The sequence below is a fragment of the Sylvia atricapilla genome, chromosome 3, assembly GCF_009819655.1.
Source record: "Sylvia atricapilla isolate bSylAtr1 chromosome 3, bSylAtr1.pri, whole genome shotgun sequence".
NCBI lineage: Eukaryota > Metazoa > Chordata > Aves > Passeriformes > Sylviidae > Sylvia > Sylvia atricapilla.
In genome coordinates this window covers 52,453,319-52,470,946 of record NC_089142.1, presented here as the reverse complement: position 1 = coordinate 52,470,946, position 17,628 = coordinate 52,453,319, and the positions used below count along the sequence as shown (strand labels likewise).

At 40.9% G+C, this 17,628-nt stretch overlaps 2 protein-coding genes across 10 annotated transcripts in view; both read right to left on the bottom strand.

Moving 5' to 3' along the window:
- Positions 1-2,520: 2,520 nt before the first annotated feature.
- HINT3 (histidine triad nucleotide binding protein 3) lies at positions 2,521-9,801 on the bottom strand. Its single transcript, XM_066315344.1, has 5 exons — positions 9,629-9,801; positions 9,137-9,254; positions 7,785-7,854; positions 6,875-7,001; positions 2,521-4,291 (listed from the first exon to the last, which is right to left on the bottom strand). The coding sequence occupies exons 1-5, from the start codon at positions 9,773-9,775 to the stop codon at positions 4,244-4,246; spliced, it is 510 nt and encodes a 169-aa protein (XP_066171441.1). The 5' UTR covers positions 9,776-9,801; the 3' UTR covers positions 2,521-4,243.
- A 2,056-nt stretch (positions 9,802-11,857) lies between these two features.
- Positions 11,858-17,628, bottom strand: part of NCOA7 (nuclear receptor coactivator 7) — an 83,253-nt gene continuing 77,482 nt past the window's right edge. For all 9 annotated transcript variants that reach the window (XM_066315335.1, XM_066315338.1, XM_066315336.1 and 6 more), the window contains 5 exons: positions 16,670-16,798; positions 16,384-16,536; positions 15,770-15,865; positions 15,039-15,112; positions 11,858-14,160 (listed from right to left, as the gene is read on the bottom strand). In XM_066315335.1, the coding sequence (XP_066171432.1) occupies positions 14,025-14,160; positions 15,039-15,112; positions 15,770-15,865; positions 16,384-16,536; positions 16,670-16,798 (588 nt within the window). In that variant the 3' untranslated portion in view covers positions 11,858-14,024. The remainder of the gene's footprint in view (positions 14,161-15,038; positions 15,113-15,769; positions 15,866-16,383; positions 16,537-16,669; positions 16,799-17,628) is intronic.

The following is a 17,628-nucleotide window of genomic DNA, read 5'->3' as shown; positions in this document are numbered from 1 at the left end:
CTAATACATTGCTGGACATTGTACAGATAATTAATTGCAAGACACATGTGAGGCAGTATGAGCACCGTAAGATGCAAGTCCAGCTCACAGAAATTTATCAGATTTTAATTAAGGCTGGCTCATATAGTTAAATATCAGCAATCTAGGCTGTCACTGCCATATAAGTGGTAGATGCTTGAGCACATCTGCAAGCACTTTAAATACACCTCTGATCAAAACAGAAGCAGAGATCACATGGTCACCTTAATGACAGGGTCTTACCTACTTTGTAAGCAACTAAAAAGAGCTTGCTCTATTATTATATTTTTAATAGAACCAAGGATTACTATATAACAAAACTATTATTTATAGAGGGATTTTTTTTCAACAGTTACAGAGCCATGTTTCCAACCTGCCAGCTTTAGCTGAGCATTCTGGAAAATGTGACTGAAATCTTTGTGTGTGCCCATCCAATGATTATAAACACGGAGCTGCCAAACTGGCTCAGCACCCAGGTTGATAAATCCAGTCTTGTGCTTCCAGCAATAGCCAGTATTTCAAAAAAAGACAAAAAGATAGATAATAGAACTGGTCAGCTTGCCCACTGCTACTCTCTAGAATAAAAAATTACTCCTGAAGCCTGTATAGTCATGAATGCATCCTGTCATGAATGGACACGGCTCAGTTTACCTACAAGTTTTACAAAATTATGCTTATCTGTGATTAGATTGACATCTACAAATGAAGCAGGAATTTAAACTTTTCAACGTGCAACTATTTTTTTTTTTAGCACATTCCCATTACAGTAAGTGGAACAGAATTTATTAAATTATTTTTGCAAAAATTGTAGCATGTGAGGGGTTTTAGTATCACAGATTATTTGGAGTAAGTAAACTCCAACCTTTTAAAAGGTGTTCTTGCCCTACTAAGCATCTTTTCAGCTGTTTAAATCTCTCCTAAACTTCACTTTGTGACAGATTGCCTCAATAGTCTTTCCTCTCCTTCCACTTGAAGGCTGTAAACTCTGCATCTGTTTTGGACTGTATATCATACAGGGATTATCTGTGGTTTGTTTTGTTGAACACTGAAGACACTGTCACCATTTCAATAAATGTTGCACATTAGTTTGAAATGACAAGTTTTTATGCAGTGTTTTATTGTTTACAAATTTAAAATAGAATTTTCACAGGTTTGCTCCCATTCTCCTGCTTTCATTTACAACTCACACTTTAAAAGACTTTGGAATAGTCTGAGGAGTTATTACCAATTTAAGCACAATTTCTTTTTATTTTTAACAGCATTTTATGTGTATCTGTTTCATCCTTTCAACATAAAAGCATTATTCTCTGGGTTCGTGTTAGGTTGGGAGTTTATGTAAAACAATTGAGCAGAACAGTACAAATAAAGCTTTGTCATTCCTAAACATGAGGTCAAAAAAGCAGCTTTTCTCAAGACTGCTAATACTGGATCAAAGAACAGAGCCAGCAGCACTGGCTGAACAACTTTGCTTTGCTTCTCCAGGCTCTTGGAAAGTAAGAGCTTCTGAGTTCATGCTCCTTATTGATCTTTGCTCCTTAGAAAGCTCTACAGATGATTTCTGAATTTTTAAAATTATTAAAAGCTTCTACAGAAACAGTGACAAAGTTAATAGGATCTGCCCACTGTCTCTTCCAGGGGCTAGCCAGTAGCTCAGAAAAGTATTGGAAGTACTAGGTTAGGCTTTTCAGAAAGTATTCTTTACTTAATTAAAAAAATTATCTATAGAGTCCAAGAATGCTTGTCAGTGCAGAAGGAAAACAGACCACAGTTCTGTGCTGAAAAACACTTAACGAGAGGCTGAGCATTCCTCTCAGTAATTAGTGTGCCTCTGCTTAATGCTTTGCTGTTTCAGTTGTTTTCAGGCCTGGCTGTTGCTGTCAGGAAACACGGGATTTCCCCATTTTTCTCATCAGCAAACTCTGGCAGTGACATTATACCCCGATTTTTACCTTTCCAGTCTTGTCATTTGTCGGGTCCTTCTCCAAAGTTGAGGTCTAGAAGTTGGCCTTTATGTTTTCATACACATTTGGCCACATACAGAGTCTGCCTGGGATGGAGGTAACTTCCTTCAGAGCATCCCAGGTTTTGGGTGTGACTATAAGTGTTGGTAACACAGCAGTTCTGGTGACTGCTGAACAGTGCACATACAATGCTCTGTCCCCTCAGTGGGCAAAAAGCTTGGAGAGCACAACCTGCACACCTGATACTGACTGGCCAGCAGGGATATGCCATGACATATAATGTCTGGAATAAAAGCTGAAGAGAGGTTTTTTTTTTTCTTTGGGGGGGTGGGGGGGAGCGGCCACTGCTACTGGCCTGCCTGTTGGAGGTCATGAGTGCTTTTTTCTTCCTCTTTCCTTCACATATTAAACTATCTCAACCCATGAGTATTTTCATTTTGTTCTTTCTGCTCTCCCACCCCACTGGGTTAAGGGATGAAGAGTGAGCAAAGAGCTATCTAGGGTCAACCCCCACAGGCAACTATTCCATTGCACTGGAAAATCATCCCAAGATTTGCATTTATTAATCCTTTTTGACAACAGTTCATGTTGATATTTTAAATATTACATTATATGTCACAGTTTGGTACAGATACATAAGTTAATTACAGATCAGAAGACATACACAGTATTAACTCTTCAAAGTCCTTAATATTCAGGTATTTCACTAAGGAGCCAGCTCAAATCTCTTAATCTACTGCACAAAGTTTGGTGACTTTTAAGTCACACTTTGCCTACCAAATGTAACAAATTAAAACCCTAAAGGGCTGCAAATGCCATGCAAATGCCCACTAATAAGAATATCAAGACATTAGGAGTAAGATCTTACAGACAGAGAGGTGTAAACTCTGCCAGGTAGAAAATGCAGCTCTTCAGAAGGGTGCAGACTCTCTCAAGTACTGTAAGAATATTACAGCACATTGTATCACTAAGGCAACAGGTGCTGGATCCATGGAAAGCATAGAACATTATGTTCAGGGAAGCTTGCAGATGCAACAGAAGTTCTCACCTCAGCTGCATCTGAATGCATCAGGCAAGGGCACTTGGTTAGTCCGGCACCAAGACAAGCTCTGTGAACAAAAAATCCACTCCATGTGTTCTGGAGTTTTAACTTGCCAAACAGTCTGCCTTATTATGGTACTGAAAAACAAGTGCTGGCATTCCTGATTAGAGTCATGCACAAAGGCAAATGTTCAGCAGGTTCCTTAAGCAACTTGGCATTTTCCAGTTTTGGGCTGAGTCCCTGCTATCCCAAAGTCAAATCACATTGCTCTTATGTAAGTCTGCCCCCCCAACACACACACTGCATTTCAGACTGGCTTCTCTGTGACTTCATTTAGAATCCAAAATCGGCCAAGACATTAGTAATCCGCAAACAACTTCCAGTGAGAATAAGATGAGAAAATCTGGAGTTTTCTATCTACTGCCATGCAGAAGAACAGTATAATAAGTCCATTCTTCTGAGCTCTTTACATTCTTTGTAAACATACAGTAACTAATTTCAAATATTGTGCACAAAAGAAGGAAAGAAATCTTTAGGTCTATTTACACATAAACTATATTCTAGATTATACAGCATTATCACATTTTGGGCACATATTGAATTCACTTTTAATTTTAATTAAATTTTAATTTTGGGCACTTATTGAATTGACTGTGATGCAAACAAGTCAGGTAACATTGAAGTGGTTTAGCACCAGAAAGTCAGCACTGTACTTTCAGCAATGTACCTACTCATCACTAGGCATAAGTAACATATCATACAAATGCAGATGGGAACAAATGTTTGAAACGTTACCTGCAATCCCAGAACAATGCATCTGGAAAATGAAAGCTTGATTCCACAACAAATACTCCCTTTGGTACCATTCTCATGCTGTTATCTGTAACTCATTGCCTTGGTTGCAATACATTCTGCTGCTACACTTTGCCTTTTAATAGGAAGAGTTCTCTGCCTTGTGTGCATGTGTGTGTGTGTGTATTATGTATGTATCTACACAAATATAAAATTATAACTAAAATAACTAAAATACATCATGCTATTGCCAGGGAAGTATACAGACTGACACATCCAAATGGAAGAATTAGGTTAGCAGCTTCAAATTCTGTGTGTATTTCCTCATAAGGAACTAAAGCTTTTTTTATCCTGGGATATTATTGGCAACATCAAATTGTGCAATCTTAAATCAAAGCTCAAAGACCAAGCTGGCTGACAACACAAGCTTTCAGCTGGCAGCATTTTCAGTTTGCAGTCTCTCGATCAGTTGTTCAGCCTATGGAAGAGAGAAAGCAATGTATTAACTACACCACAGGCCTTCAGTTTACTGAAAATTCCATTTTAAAAACAGTGACACTAACAGAGCATTTGCCTTGCACTTTTACAGATTAAGTGTACAGGAGAAGCAGAATACAATTTCTTTCAACAGCAGACGCACAGTTTCCACCAAACACTCATGAGGATCAGGAGAGGAAACAACCTATGGAGGTCAGAGGAGGTCTGAGCAAATAAACAGCGGATCTGTCAAAGCACTGTGACTTCAGAGACCTCAGAAGTGCTTGGAACAACCAAGTGGTGAGGCCTGGGATTCTCTGTGAGCCACTCCAGAACAACATGTTGTAACTGCTCATCACCCATCCAGCTGCACCACCAGCCACGCTGCTGAGGGATGGAGAGGGGTCACACGTGTGGCTCCTGTCACGAGCTGCTACCTCATCCTTTGGTCACATCACTGCACCAACACATACTTCTGTCATCATCATTTATGCACCATGGGTTGGTCTGGGAGAGCTGTACTTTGTACATGTAACAGCACCAGCTCACAGAGCCCTCAGAAAGGCTCAGGGCAGGAGAAGTCTGCCAACAAGCAGGGCACATGGAGATTGGGCACATGGAGGCTAACAGGGGCACTTCTGAAAAAAAAAAGCAGTTTACTGTCAGCCTTTGCTTTTTTTTTTTTTTTTTTTTTTTTTTGCCAGTCCTACCGAATCCATCTTTTAATTTGATCTAGTGCTTGAGGCTTTATTAAGATCTCCAAAGAAACTACATTAAAAGGTGAAAAGCTCAAGTTCGGCATATTTTGAAGGCAGATGGTAAAAATGCAATCAGCTACTTCAGGTAGGAGAAACTCAAGAGGACTTCAGTAATTACTGCAGTAATTACTTTAATTTACAAGGAAACCTACATAATACATGCAGCAACTGAAAATTATTTATCTGAATCCTGTTTTGCATTCTTAAACAAGTACCACATTCAAGACACTATAATTAAAAAAAAAAAAAAAACAACAAAAAAAAACCCATCACCAACCCAAGAACATTTTCCAACCTGACAGCAGGGCAAAATACCAAAGTGCATCCATACTGGATAACCAGACTTAGTGACTTAGTATGGACCTGCCTGAACTAATCCAACATAATAAGCAGTAAAACTACACAGCTATATGTATTTGAGGGACAAATATTTGTAAGATGGTTAATAACACAGCAGATACATCTGCTTTTTTAGAGGTAGGAATGAACTTCAGCAAGGCCCCCCCTGTGAAGAACTCTCTTCTAAGTAAGAAGCTGTCTATACTCTTTAGATGACATCTTTAGACCTTTTTCAGCAACCTTGATCTGGGGATGTGCAATGATACCAGGAAGCTGCAGCAAGGAGAGGTGCTTTGCTGTATCAAAGCACTGAGAATGAGGTTTACATCTCTAGAGAGAGATTTTCAAAGTGCTTTAGTCAGTGTCAGTCTCATTGCTAATCTCTACTGACATAAATCAGCACAATGTTTTTGTCAAGCAGGCACTAGGTTAGTCTCGACAAGATGAGAAATAGCACATGAAGTGATAAATGTAGTCATTAGGTGGGTATGTTTTCACCTACACAGGATTAACCAGGTTATGTACAAAACAGTCCATCACATTTGAATATAGCCTTTTATATTAAAACCCAAATATTTACCAAGTGTCCATAGAAGCACATCACAGAGCCTGAGCTTCAGGCAAGATCCAGAACTACTGTACCGTTTGCTGTTAGTTATTAGCACTCCATTCCCCTTAATAAGCATAAACATTAAGGTCTTTACCGTCATTTTTTCTCAGTTAATGCAAAATGTATATAACTGACAACTAAAGAAACAACAAAAATACTTGGTCAGAGAATTTTTTGACACAGGTAAAACGTTAGAAAGACATGGCATTTTCAGCTCACAAGTGAAAACTGTTGGGAAAGATGAGACATATTACAGATATGATTGCCTAGCAAGAAATTCTAAAAATAAAAAACTTGTGAGTGAAATAGAAATGAAAGCTAGCTTTGAGATATAGGCATAGCAAGCAGGAAGACAGTGATTAGCTGGAGATGGGTTGAGTGATAGCAAACAAAGGGACCCAAGGGAGTAGCCGTGACAAGGTATCAGGGAAAAGGTAGATAAGAAAGTAGTGTTTAGAATACACAGTGATATGGTAATATCGCAGTTCTCATAGGCTGTATGCAAAGTCTGTAGGTTTTCTATCTTGTGCCGGTTGGTGACTGTAAATTAGAATATTTAACACAAAAGGAGATATAATGTATTGTAACAAGGACCTAGCTCTCTTGCCTTTACTCTCCCTCTTTCTTGCTCTCTTACCTTTTACCCTCTTGCTCTTACGCCTCACCCTCTTGTCCTTGCTCTCCCTCTCCCTCTCTCCCTCTCTCTCTCTTTTCGGGGCAACCCTTTCAGCCGAGGCTGCTGGCTGAAGGCAAGACCCTGTTACCCACGACCCTTGCAATAAAACCACGTGTTCAAAGAGTATCTCAGCTCTCCAGAGAACCCTCTCCCTACCTACAGAAAACCTACAAAGGCAAAGCTCACCTGCGCTGCACTTACCGTGATAAACCAGTAGGAGTTGATTCTGTAGTAGATCCGGGATAAGAATCCCAGCTGGCTGGCCGGGGCCAGGACGTGAAGATGCAAGTGGGCTATGGAGCAGAACGGAGGCCAGTGAAAACCCATTCTGCAGGAAAGGAATAGAAGCACAAGACAGTGGTGGTGTTAATTCAGGGAGAGGTGGAACACTGCAGGTTATTTAACATTATCCACAGAGCTAAGAACTCATCGCATTTTCATTGTACATAGAAGCAAGAATAAAAACATGCCCTTTCATTATACCACAAAAAGCTCTTCACAAGTTCATTAATCTCCTCCTTCACATCTCTGTATTTAAAACACATTTTTAAAAGAAGGATTTAAAAGAAAAAGTATCTAAAATGTACCCTATCTAGTTTTCTGCTGGAAAGCCAACTATCAATTTTCATCATGAAGAGCCAGCTCCCCACTTCTCTACAGTGCTTAAATTATGTAACAATTTATTTCAGCTATCAGGGACCTTAAACTGAGGTGTGCAGCACCAAAATCCAGGGGATTCTGGTATGACTGAAACACAGTGTAGTGCCTTGCTTCAATAGGCCAAAGTTTACCTCTCTTCTGGCCTCTAGGATTTAGAGCATATTTGCGGCACATAATAAAAGAGCAACCTCTTTGGTTAAGTTGTTTGAAGTGCCCTCCCTTCTCCAAGATGTGTTCAAAAAAGAATCTCAGAGCTGGAACCCAATTTATGCCAGAAAAAAAGTTTACATTCAATGAGAGTAGATTTTAATTGAGAATTCACACAATAAGCAAAATGCAGACCAGATTTCTTCCATAAATCACAGTGCAGGTTCTGCCACCATCTCTAAAGTAACATTCTGAAAAGTAAAAAACACACTCAGCAGAAAGATGGAAGATTTCTATTACATACCTTACATCATTCAAGTCACTAAAATTATTCTTCTGGAGAACAGCTTTTCCAACTTCCATCATTCTCCTCACTATTAAAACACAAATAAATTTAAAAAGGTATTCTTCAGAATATTAACTTCAACAGACAAATCTCCATTCAGATCACAGACATGGGTTTTTCAAAATATAAACACTGTAACTACTGCTAGCTAAACAAAAGACAATCAAGAGAGTGTGTGCAATGATTCACTTGAAAACTGCCACTGATACCAACTTCCACACCTGCAATGCTCTCCAGTGTGATATTATTAATAAGAACTTTGGCCAAAGCCATGCTATCACCACACCCTTATTAAAAAACCCAACAAGTACTGATTGGTCAGAATGGTGACTTTACACTAATTCCAGTGTTATATCTCTACACAGGCACAGGACTTTGATCTCCAGGTCCTGTGAGGCCTGGAGTACATTTCAGAGATGGTACATAAATTTAAATTAAAATAAAATTGTCAGTCTTTCTTATTACTAGCACACAGTTTCATTATCATTGAACAATGTAGTAACCTAATACAAAAACTCAAGGCAGAAGTCAGAGGAATTGCTTTGAAGCCAAACACATACAGAAGTTTTGTTTTTCCTCTGGAGAAAACCACCCTATGTTAACAAGAGAAATACAGTGATGCAAGATTTGCAAAATGCTACAACTCTTTTCTTGCATCACCTGTAAATTTCCTTAAGGTGGAATTTCTTCATGGCTACAGTTTCTTCTGTTACTCAACACACTTAGCTAGCCATGTCTTGTGAAACAAATTCCAGGACAATGTCTTCTTAAGGAGAAAAAAAAAACAAACAACAAAAAAACAAATAAGCCTAGCAGCAACAAATAATGGCTTCAACATTTCAGAATTTTATTTTTTCAAAAATTTTTAAAATTAATTGAAACATCATTTCTCTTTTTCATCTGTCACACCCTTTTTTCCTGAGAAATAATGAAGCACTTATCTGAAAGTATACGCTTTATAAAATTCTTCTGTAAGCTTTTAAAATTGCATATGCATATCTAAGGAAATGCAATGAAGCAGCATATAAATGCTTTAAAAATAGAGCTGTACTTCCAACAAAGTGCAGAGGCATCTATAATCCATGCAAACTGCAGTATGTTTTGCAATCCAGAACTGCACAAAAAGGAAGTGCCATTCTAGACCAGCACATAGAAGTTCCGAGAAAATGTAAGTCCCTACCTACACTCACTCACATCAGCTATTTCCATGTTTACAAATAGCGTCCAAAATTGTAATTTACCTGACAACCCCCTAGCTCAGCTGTGAAAACCGATCTTCCTTTAGGTTAAGCACACACCCGCAGCCTTACCTAGAGGTATGTGCTCTGACTTCAGTGTTTTGCAGTTTCCCATGTGCTTCACGGGCACCACCAGGTAGTGGTGCGGGGCGCCAGGTTTTATATCTCTAAAGCAAACAAGGTCTTCATCCTAAAAAAGGATGCAAACGTTTTAAAACGGATTAGGAGGCCGATAGTGGCGCAGAGTAGGTAACAATGTCCATAGGCCCCATATCGACGCGACACCAAATGTCAGAGCTGACACGAGCAGCAAGAGAAGCTGAGGGTATTCCGTCGGCAGCCTCCAGGCGCGGCGCGCGTCCGCCGCTGACCTTCCGCAGTCAGGATTCCTCGGCGCCAGCTCCGCGGCTGCCGTGCCGGCATTTACGGGCGGCACGGCGCTCCTCGTCCGGGCGATGTTGCCCGTCTCAGCCCGTGCAGGAGCCGAGGCCCTCGGAGCCGCCGCCCGGCCGCAGCCGCCACCCCTGTGCCGGCCCGCGGGGAAGGAGCGCGGCCCTCACCCACCTCGCAGGGCAGCAGCGCCGTGCCCGGCTCCTCCCGGCGGGCGATCCTGCAGAACACGCATTTCCCGTCGTAGCCATCGCGGCCGCCGTTCCCGGCTTCGCTCCCCTCAGCGGCGGCGGCGGCCCCCGCGGCCTCCGGCCCGGCCATGGCCCCGCTGCCGCTGCCGGGGGAGGAGCGCCCGGGAGCCTCCGCCTCCGCCCGCCGGGAGCGACACCGGGGCTCGCTATCTATCCTGCTTTTATTTTTTTAATGAGGGGAATAAAACCATGCGAGTGCATTCCGAGTCCATTAAAAGTCGAATTGCCGCGGGGGGGGGGGGGGGGGGGGGGGGGAATAATCAAACATGCAGTAAAGAGGGCGGGTAGAAGGATTAAAAGTGCTTATGATGCTGGATCTTTCTGGTTTTTCACCAGAAAGTTACGTCCAGCAATTCACTGATCAATACAAAGCGAGAAAAAACTTTCGAGAAATTTAGACATTTTGCAGCTTGAATTTAGTTCAAGTTACTTGGAGTTTTATATGTGTGCAAATAATCAGAAAACACTATTTCAGCGCAGTTGCAGTTTGTTCAGGGTCACCAATATGATTCCAGGGATTTTTTTCCAACTGCATCTACATTTTTTCTTCTACACTCCCAGCACTGAGCACTAAAATCTGATGTTGGTTCCAACTGCATAAGCTGACAGCCCTGAGATTGATGCCTGCTCATGACAGCTATGCTAATTCACAGCCAAAGTGAGGTATTTCATAAAATCACAGAATGGTTTGGGTCAGAAGGGACCTTAAAGATCATCTCTTTCCAGCAACCATCCCTGCCTGAGACCAGGTTGCTCAGGGCTCCATCCAGCCTGGCCTTGAGCACTTCCTGCAATGGGGCATCCAGAACTCCCTGGACAATCCGTTTCACCACCCTTGTTTCTGAAGCTAACAAAGGGTATTAACTTAGTGGTAGTTTGCCTTCAAGTTCTAAAAATGTTTTGTTAATAGTTTGTATTTAAAATAATTTGCACTTTTCGTTAGACTAGAGCTGCAGAATCACTGACCCTGCAACTTAAATGCATTCTTCATGCACCTCAAAATGCACAAAGTGCTAGTCCCACAGGTGACAGGCCACAGTGTTTTAAAAGGTAACGAGATGGAAAAATTTAGACTGAGATTTTAAAAAATGCTTTTATTTTTTAAAAGCAAGCTGTGCCTGTACAAACAGGACATAGTTGGCTGTTCTGCCTGCAGCAGCTCACTTGGCAGATGTGCCAACCTGCAGTGCTAGGCAGCCCCTTTGCAATGACCGAATGCTCTTTTTCTCTGTTACAGACAGGCAAATCAAATCTTTAGTTTACAAATGAAGATTGTTCCAAATGTAACTACACTTGCCTTTGCTCTAAAGCCAGCCTTTGTGCAAAACATCTAACACAAAACCTGCACTTAAACTACGACCAAATAAAACATCTGTAATTACGTGGGTACTGACAAGCCTGATTTGTGAATGTGTATTTATTTGAACACTGCCCTGAATCAAGAATCTGTACTCAAGTACCACTGAAGGAACACATACTTGATGTTGCAAGAACAAGATCTTGTTCTCCCTGAGAGAAAAATTGCTACTTACCATAATTTTCCAGTTACTTTAGGAAAATGTTTACTGCCATTTCACTCAGAGCAAGGCTCATGGGTAGCACACTTGTTCAATTGAACGTTATTGTAGTTTGTTTTCTTTTAATGCCACTGCTGTATACAATGAAAACCAATAAAACCCAAGAACCAGGTACTTTTAAGACTGCTTTGCTTGGCTGGACATAAAAAGATATGTGAGCGCTTTGGAAAAATGATGCACAAGCATTTTTGACTTCTGGGGAGAGGTTGGTCAAAAAAGATAAGGGGATACATGTCATTCACCGCAGCTGAGAGCAGCAGCAAGTACTACCAGGTAACTGCTATGTTTCCTGGCATTTCTTAGTCCTTTGTTACAGTCTGTCTCAGAGTAAATTCAAACCACAGCTCTCTTTAAGGACGCACCGTACTACACACACAAAAACTCCAAACCCTAAAACCAACCCCAGCAAAATTTCCAACTTCCTTATCTTTGTTTGTAAAATATAGTATTGCTGAAATTCACTTTTTATGAGGCGGCACAGGTATTTGTCAGCATAACCTGTAACTTAAGCTGCATCCTTTTACCTTTAAAATGTTCTAAAGTTTGTGAATAAAAGAGAAAGCATCTGTAACAAGTTTCTGAATGCATAAATTCCTTTATTGAAAATATTGTGATAGCACTGCATTACATATATTCAATATTCATAGTTTCAAGGGTCACAGAATTTTGATTGAACAACACTGTTTTGAATATAGACCACAGCGTTTAGATATGCTTTGACAAGGATAATATAATGGAGTAAGCTGTAGGTAGCAATAGTGAAATGTATGCAAAATGTTGAACTTGGTTTCATTTTGTTTGTTGTGGGGGTTTTTGGTTGGGTGTTTGTTTGGCTGGGTCTTTTTAACTATTAAGTGGTCTTCTGCCACCATTTAAAAGAGCAAAGAGTGTTAGATAGTCTGGGTATCTTCAAAGCATTATGCTGTTAACAACTTCCAAAATATTTTAAAGCATTAACAATAAGAACTTTATTTATGGCTGTAGTAGACCACAAAGAAAGGAAGTGTGAAAAGCTCATGTGCAGCGTGTTACAGGCTGTGTATAGCATTGCTTTTATTCGATTGTGAAACTTCTGTGCAGGATGAAGATTTAGAAATGCTTTTTGAAAGAAAAGCAATTGACTTTATTATTATTTAATCTATTCAAAAAGGAAAGAGCAGTAACTAAATTGAGTTGTATTACTCAGTTAATAATATTCCAACATTAGATTGTACTGTTTTAATGCAGACTCCTGTCTCTAAAACCTGCCTTTCTCAGGACAGTGAAACATTCAAGTCTAAGGGCATGACAGCATCCTAATATTAGTTAGGCCTGGATTGTGTAAACAAAACCACAGCTTAATGGCAAAGCATAATTCATTACCAAGTAGTGAAGATTGCCAGTCCTCTCTCACACTCTCCCCATTTACCAAATATTTTATAATATTATTCGTAAAATACATTTTACAAATTTTGTAATATAGTCTTTTCAGCTTTGGCAGTGGGGGAGGGGGGAAGTATCTGATAACTTCATTAAAAACAAAAATATTTAGTTGCCTGTCAAATCCTAAACCAGACTGCTGCTTGAAGTATTTTTTTAAAGGAAATTATATATGCAATTATTAGGAAAATAGTTTTACACTAACATGACCTGGCCTGTTAGGAAAAGAACTTTCTTCTCTAAATCTCAATTGTATTTTCTTCTTAAATTCTTCAATTTGTAGAGAAATGCTCATAAAAGCACAGTGGGTGGCTTATTTTCAATCATTTGGTGGTGATACAGAAAAAACCAGTTCTCCTAGAAATGTCCCTCATAAACAGTCAGATAATACTGGGGCAGGTGCTCAGAGCATGCTATCCCAATTCTGTGGACTGCAACACAACTGATAAAGTCTACACCAGGGGGCAGTTGCCCAGTGTCTCCATACACTGCCAAAATAGTAATCTATTAACAGGAATGTGACAGCAGAGTTAAGAAGAAGAACTATCCACCTTTTCCTTCATTTCAGGAAAAGAAAATGAAACAGAATTATGCACTCAAGTGTTTCTGCCAGGAAAACAAACCCTCTAATTAGGGTATAATGAAAACCAAATCTCATTTACAAAATAAAAATATAAAAATTAACTTCAGAAATCAAATAAATTGATTCAGAATAAATGCCAACGCATAAGAAAACTACCTCAACAGTAATTATCAAAATGAGATTTGAAACATTAAACAAAAAACCTCATAGCTAATACATTTACAAAAAAAGGAAGTCTACTATACAGTAACAATAAATAAAATTATTTAAAAACACGTTCCCTTAAGTGCTGTGTACACCTATTTCTGATTCTTTTCCATGGCAAACAGTATGCTGTAGATTTTGGTAAAGTAACCTTTTATTTTTGGTCAGCATTTGCATATTGAACATAAATACACATGGAATGTACTAGACAGTTAAAGTTCTTCCACAGGATTTTCTTCACAGTTACATAAAAAGTTTTCAACTTATACATCATGAATGTTTTCATAAGCATTGTATCTTCAATGGAAGAGTGATGAAGAGGAAGTAAAAAACACTTCAGAGTGATCTCTTTCTGTTCTGTCTCTTACTGCCTCTCAAAACCAGTTCTTTTATTCTTGGGTTGTTTGGTTGTTTTTTTGCGTAGTCATGCTCCGGTACAAACTTGAGGAAAAAGCGTGTAACATCGTGAGGCAGCCTGCACCTTCTGGATAGCTTTTAAGTGCCTAATGGATCCAGTCCTTAAGGCAGTCAGTGTTTCACTCAAATGTCCATACTTCTACATCTTGTACTATGAAATCTTCTTTCTTAGTTAAGATGTCATTATTGAAGGTGCTGCAGGAGTTGCTTCTCCCATGATACAAATCTGCATCTAACCATAAACCAAACCGGCCACTAGAAAGGAAATACATGACAGATTTGGTGTTACAGGGAGCAGTGAAAGCACTGAAAGCTGTGTAAACAAGCAAAGAAGCAATACAGAGGAATCTTGGTGACTTTGAGGCCACAGGTGAAGAGCTCAGTCCTGGCAAGGCACTCACCAAGAAGCTCGTGGAGCAGTCTCCCTTGCTTTTGTTTGCACCAGTGAGTGGGGCAGTGCACAGGACCCTGCAAGTGCAGCCCTGGGCCACCCAGCTGCTCACACTGCCAGCTGTGCCTACACCAGGGCACAGACCTCGGGGTCCCTTCCCTGGATGGCTGCATGTGGACAGAGCACCTTCTGGTTATCCACTCCAAATGCAAACCACGCGCCCGCTGTCCCACGTGGAGGTGCAACCTCCAAGTAAGCTTTAGTTGGTTGTACAGCCTCAGCCCTTGATTTTGTACCTACTGACCTTTGCAACTCATGACCTGATTATGCCCTGTCTGTATCCTTGCTCTGTGCATCAACAGGAAAACAACAACCTGGTGAGGACCACGTGATAAACCCTAGAAACTGATGGCAAAATTGCCATTAGGGATTATCTTCCAGTGACAAACCACTTCAGCAATGAGTGATGTGTCTACCCAAAACATCTGTTTTTTTTCCTGGCTAAAAACAACCCAAACTCTGCAACAAACCCCACTTGCCTAACATCTGTCACTCTAAGCAAACAAAATAGCTCTCACTCCGTAACAGAAATCAGACTGCTGAGGTATCTACACTAAACAGCTTACTAAAAGTAACTTCAGCCACTTAACTGGTAAGTTTTTCTTGCACCTACCATTATTCCTATTTCCATTTAAAATTTTTAAAAGAAGCTGGCTATATGATTTGGAAACCAAACACTCACCCTCCACCTCCAAGCTCCAGAGAGGTAGTGTCTCCGTTGATGAAGTAGGTGTTTTCTCCACTCCATTTAAATACCTGAGGGGGAAAAAACATTAACATATTTGGAATGTGAGGATTCTTGTCATCTCAAACTACTGGGTACCTACTCTTAGCAGGTAAGAGGTGTGGTCATTTTTAACTTTTTCTTGAAAGGGGAAAAGGTAAGGTAGAAAGGAAAGGATTAATACATATTTAAAACTATGAACAAAGCCTAATCCTTACTTTAAATTCTGCTTCCCTCTCTAAATCAAGTGGTACCCCCTCAAAAATGGAAAAATGTCTTCAATACAAAAAAGTGCATAAGCCATGAGCATTGAGGGGTATTTCAGCAGCACTCTGATCTCTGTTTTGCTGTCACTGTGATCCTAAGAATGCATGAAATTACTATGAAATGACATCCTATTCTTGATATCATTGCCTTCCAAGGTGAGTCTTTGACAGTCCACTCCTTAACTCCTTCCTGTTCCCCCCTTCAATTCATTTAAAACCTTTCCTTCACTCTTAGAGACTGTCCTCTCTTTAGATAATTACACTTTTGCTTAAAGTACTGCATTGAAGCAATGAATGATTAACTGCATTCGCCAACATGTGGCACATCTTCCACACTCAAATATGGTATCATCATAAAAATCTCCTAAATGTTTCAGAAGGGGAATCCAAAAATCTTATTTCAGAAAGTGGACACCAACTTACCTTGAAATGTGGACTGAATGTGTAGAGGAATGTTTCACCAGTGCCATAGTAATGGTCACTAAACCTGAAGGGATGTGTAGCATATGCTCCAAATATCTGTCAGAATAAAATGATTACACTACTTTTGTGGAAAGTGCAGAATTCAAGAGAAAAAACCCCAAACATGTGAAAATACTTTCTAAGAACAACCAAGCTGATTCTCAAGTTAGAAGAACCAACTAGTGAAGTGTATCAGATATGCAAGTATTCCTCCTCATCTTCTGTACCCTGCAAGTTAAAAGCCAGATGACAACAACGGCAGCAGCATCGCTGACTCTAGCAGCTACTGAAGGTAAGGCCTCCAGAGAGGCATTGCTTGTGACAGCTCCTTAACTGAGATACCTAAGAAAGGTATTTCCAAAGGCACTACTGCACTCACTGCAATTCTGAACCTTTTATTAGTGCTGAAGTGCTTTCCTGTGGTAACTCTAGTTTAGGCAGTACAAAATAAAAAAAGAATACACCCATGTGTTATTTTGGTATGACATCACTTCACAGTATGACTAGCATTTCATAATGATCCCTTTCCCAAACGCTGCCCTTCGTGCTGAGCCCCCCGCAGAAGCGCTCCTTACCTGGTTGTCCATGTCCTTGATGACGAGGAGGACGGGGCTGTCGAGAGAAGCCGATTTGCGGTACAGCGTCTTCAGGCTGGTGCCGTGCTCCAGGGTGCTGTACGCCAGGCGCCACGGGTAGCCCTGCACCCGCGCGGGCAAGCGCCGCGCCAGCTGGCCAGGGAGCAGGGAATGAGGGAAACGGTTACACCAACAGCACAGGCAGTGTCCCGGCCTGTCTCTTTCTCGCACTCGGCAGAGACAGCACCACATCTAAGAAGGAAACCTGAGGGTTTTCCAGCCATACCTGCTCTATGTGCATGTTCTCCAGGAGGGCGCTGTGATGCTTTAGGATAGGCAAAGTATCATCATCTTCTTCTTCTTCATAGTAACTGCAAACGCTCTTCCGTCGTTTAGCTTCTTCTACAGTAATGATCTGTGGCAAAAGAACAAATGTCTAACCTAAAGTACAGCTCTTACACTATCAATCCTCTGTTGAAGCCAATTAATTTAAAACTCACTCCTCAACTGTCACACTGTTTGGAGAAAAAAACACCATATGGGATAATTTTATCAAGCATAGGTACCCTTAAACAAATGGAGAAAATCTTTAGCCGGGGCTCAGTGCCACCATGGCACATAGGAAGCAACAGGAAAAGCTCCGAAATGGAACTGATGAGAAAGAAAAGGGGAAGCAACGAGGCCTAGCTACAAAACAAACAGGAAACCTTAAACCATCTTTTCCTTCCATGAGTGAATCACCACAGTGGCCTTATCTTGGAGCAGGAATCCCAGGATGCAGCTGCAGAGCCCACTGTGCTCTACTATGCACCCTGCTGCCAATAAGGTTTCCAAATGGCTGTCATGTTACACAGGGATCAAGTTTTGCATAATTCCTCCACACCTTCAGGATCCCTGCTGGGACTTGCAGAAGCTGTCAGTCAAGACAATTGGGAAGAGATGCCTGGAGGTCCTACACACACCTGCCCCTCAGGCAAGAAAGCAAATGCTCTAGACTGACTCCAGGTGTGGATTTAACCACACAACAAAGCACAGAAGTTTTGTATGACAACCAGGGCTGGTGAGGAGCTCACACAGCCCAATACCCTCAGTCACACTGGGCATCCCCAGTGGGATGAGAGCTACACATCTCCTGCATGCCACTCTTGTCCAGCCCACGCTCCCCTGCAGATGCTTGGAGCTGAGCAGGGCACCTAGGCACTGGCACTCCAGTGCAGGGCCAGGAAGAGAGAGGAAGGCAGGATC

Bases quoted from the DNA above. Each gene is read 5' to 3' on its own strand.
- HINT3 (XM_066315344.1), bottom strand. From the start codon at position 9,775: ATGGCCGGGCCGGAGGCCGCGGGGGCCGCCGCCGCCGCTGAGGGGAGC. The intron at 9,255-9,628 runs GTGGGTGAGGGC...ATCCTTTTTTAG, and splicing joins CGGCGCTGCTGCCCTGCGAG to GATGAAGACCTTGTTTGCTT. The intron at 7,002-7,784 runs GTATGTAATAGA...CCTTTCCTGCAG, and splicing joins AGTGACTTGAATGATGTAAG to AATGGGTTTTCACTGGCCTC.